Here is a 912-nt window from a genome sequence, read left to right on the forward strand (position 1 = left end):
TGATGGTGATGGTGGTGGTGATGATGGTTTTGATGATGGTGATGATGATGGTTTTGATGATGGTGATGGTGATGGGGATGATGGTGATGGTTTTGATGGGGATGTTGATGGGGATGATGGTTTTGATGGGCATGATGGTGATGATGATGGTGGTCATGACGGTTTTGATGATGATGGTGGTGGTTTTGATGATGATGGTGGTGGTTTTGATGATGATGGTGGTGGTTTTGATGATGATGGTGGTGGTTTTGATGATGATGGTGGTGGTTTTGATGATGATGGTGGTGGTTTTGATGATGATGGTGGTGGTTTTGATGATGATGGTGGTGGTTTTGATGATGATGGTGGTGGTTTTGATGATGATGGTGGTGGTTTTGATGATGATGGTGGTGGTTTTGATGATGATGGTGGTGGTTTTGATGATGATGGTGGTGGTTTTGATGATGATGGTGGTGGTTTTGATGATGATGGTGGTGGTTTTGATGATGATGGTGATGGTGGTGATGATGGTTTTGATAATGGTGATGATGGTGGTGATGGTGGTTTTGATGATGGTTTTGATGATGGTGATGATGATGGTTTTGATGATGGTGATGATGATGGTTTTGATGATGGTGATGGTGATGGGGATGATGGTGATGGTTTTGATGGGGATGTTGATGGGGATGATGGTTTTGATGGGCATGATGGTGATGATGATGGTGGTCATGACGGTTTTGATGATGATGGGGGGGGTTTTGATGGAGCTATGGGATGTCCCCAATGTTAGGGACATCAGAGGGGACAGATGGACACTTGGACATCCTGGAGGAGCTATGGGATGTCCCCAATGTTAGGGACATCAGAGGGGACAGATGGACATCCTGGAGGAGCTGATGGGATGTTCCCAATGTTGGGGACACCAGTTGGGCC

The 912-nt window shown here is 45.8% G+C and overlaps 1 protein-coding gene across 1 annotated transcript; it reads right to left on the minus strand.

Moving 5' to 3' along the window:
- Positions 1–131: 131 nt before the first annotated feature.
- Positions 132–567, minus strand: LOC103811568 (salivary glue protein Sgs-3-like; the record flags this gene model as incomplete). The annotated part of the gene is made up of 2 exons (XM_009084551.1): positions 132–469; positions 502–567. Coding segments are annotated over 2 exons (404 nt in total), but the record flags the coding sequence as incomplete, so codon positions are not given.
- Positions 568–912: the final 345 nt, after the last annotated feature.

Source organism: Acanthisitta chloris, unplaced genomic scaffold (genome assembly GCF_000695815.1).
Source record: "Acanthisitta chloris isolate BGI_N310 unplaced genomic scaffold, ASM69581v1 scaffold30471, whole genome shotgun sequence".
NCBI lineage: Eukaryota > Metazoa > Chordata > Aves > Passeriformes > Acanthisittidae > Acanthisitta > Acanthisitta chloris.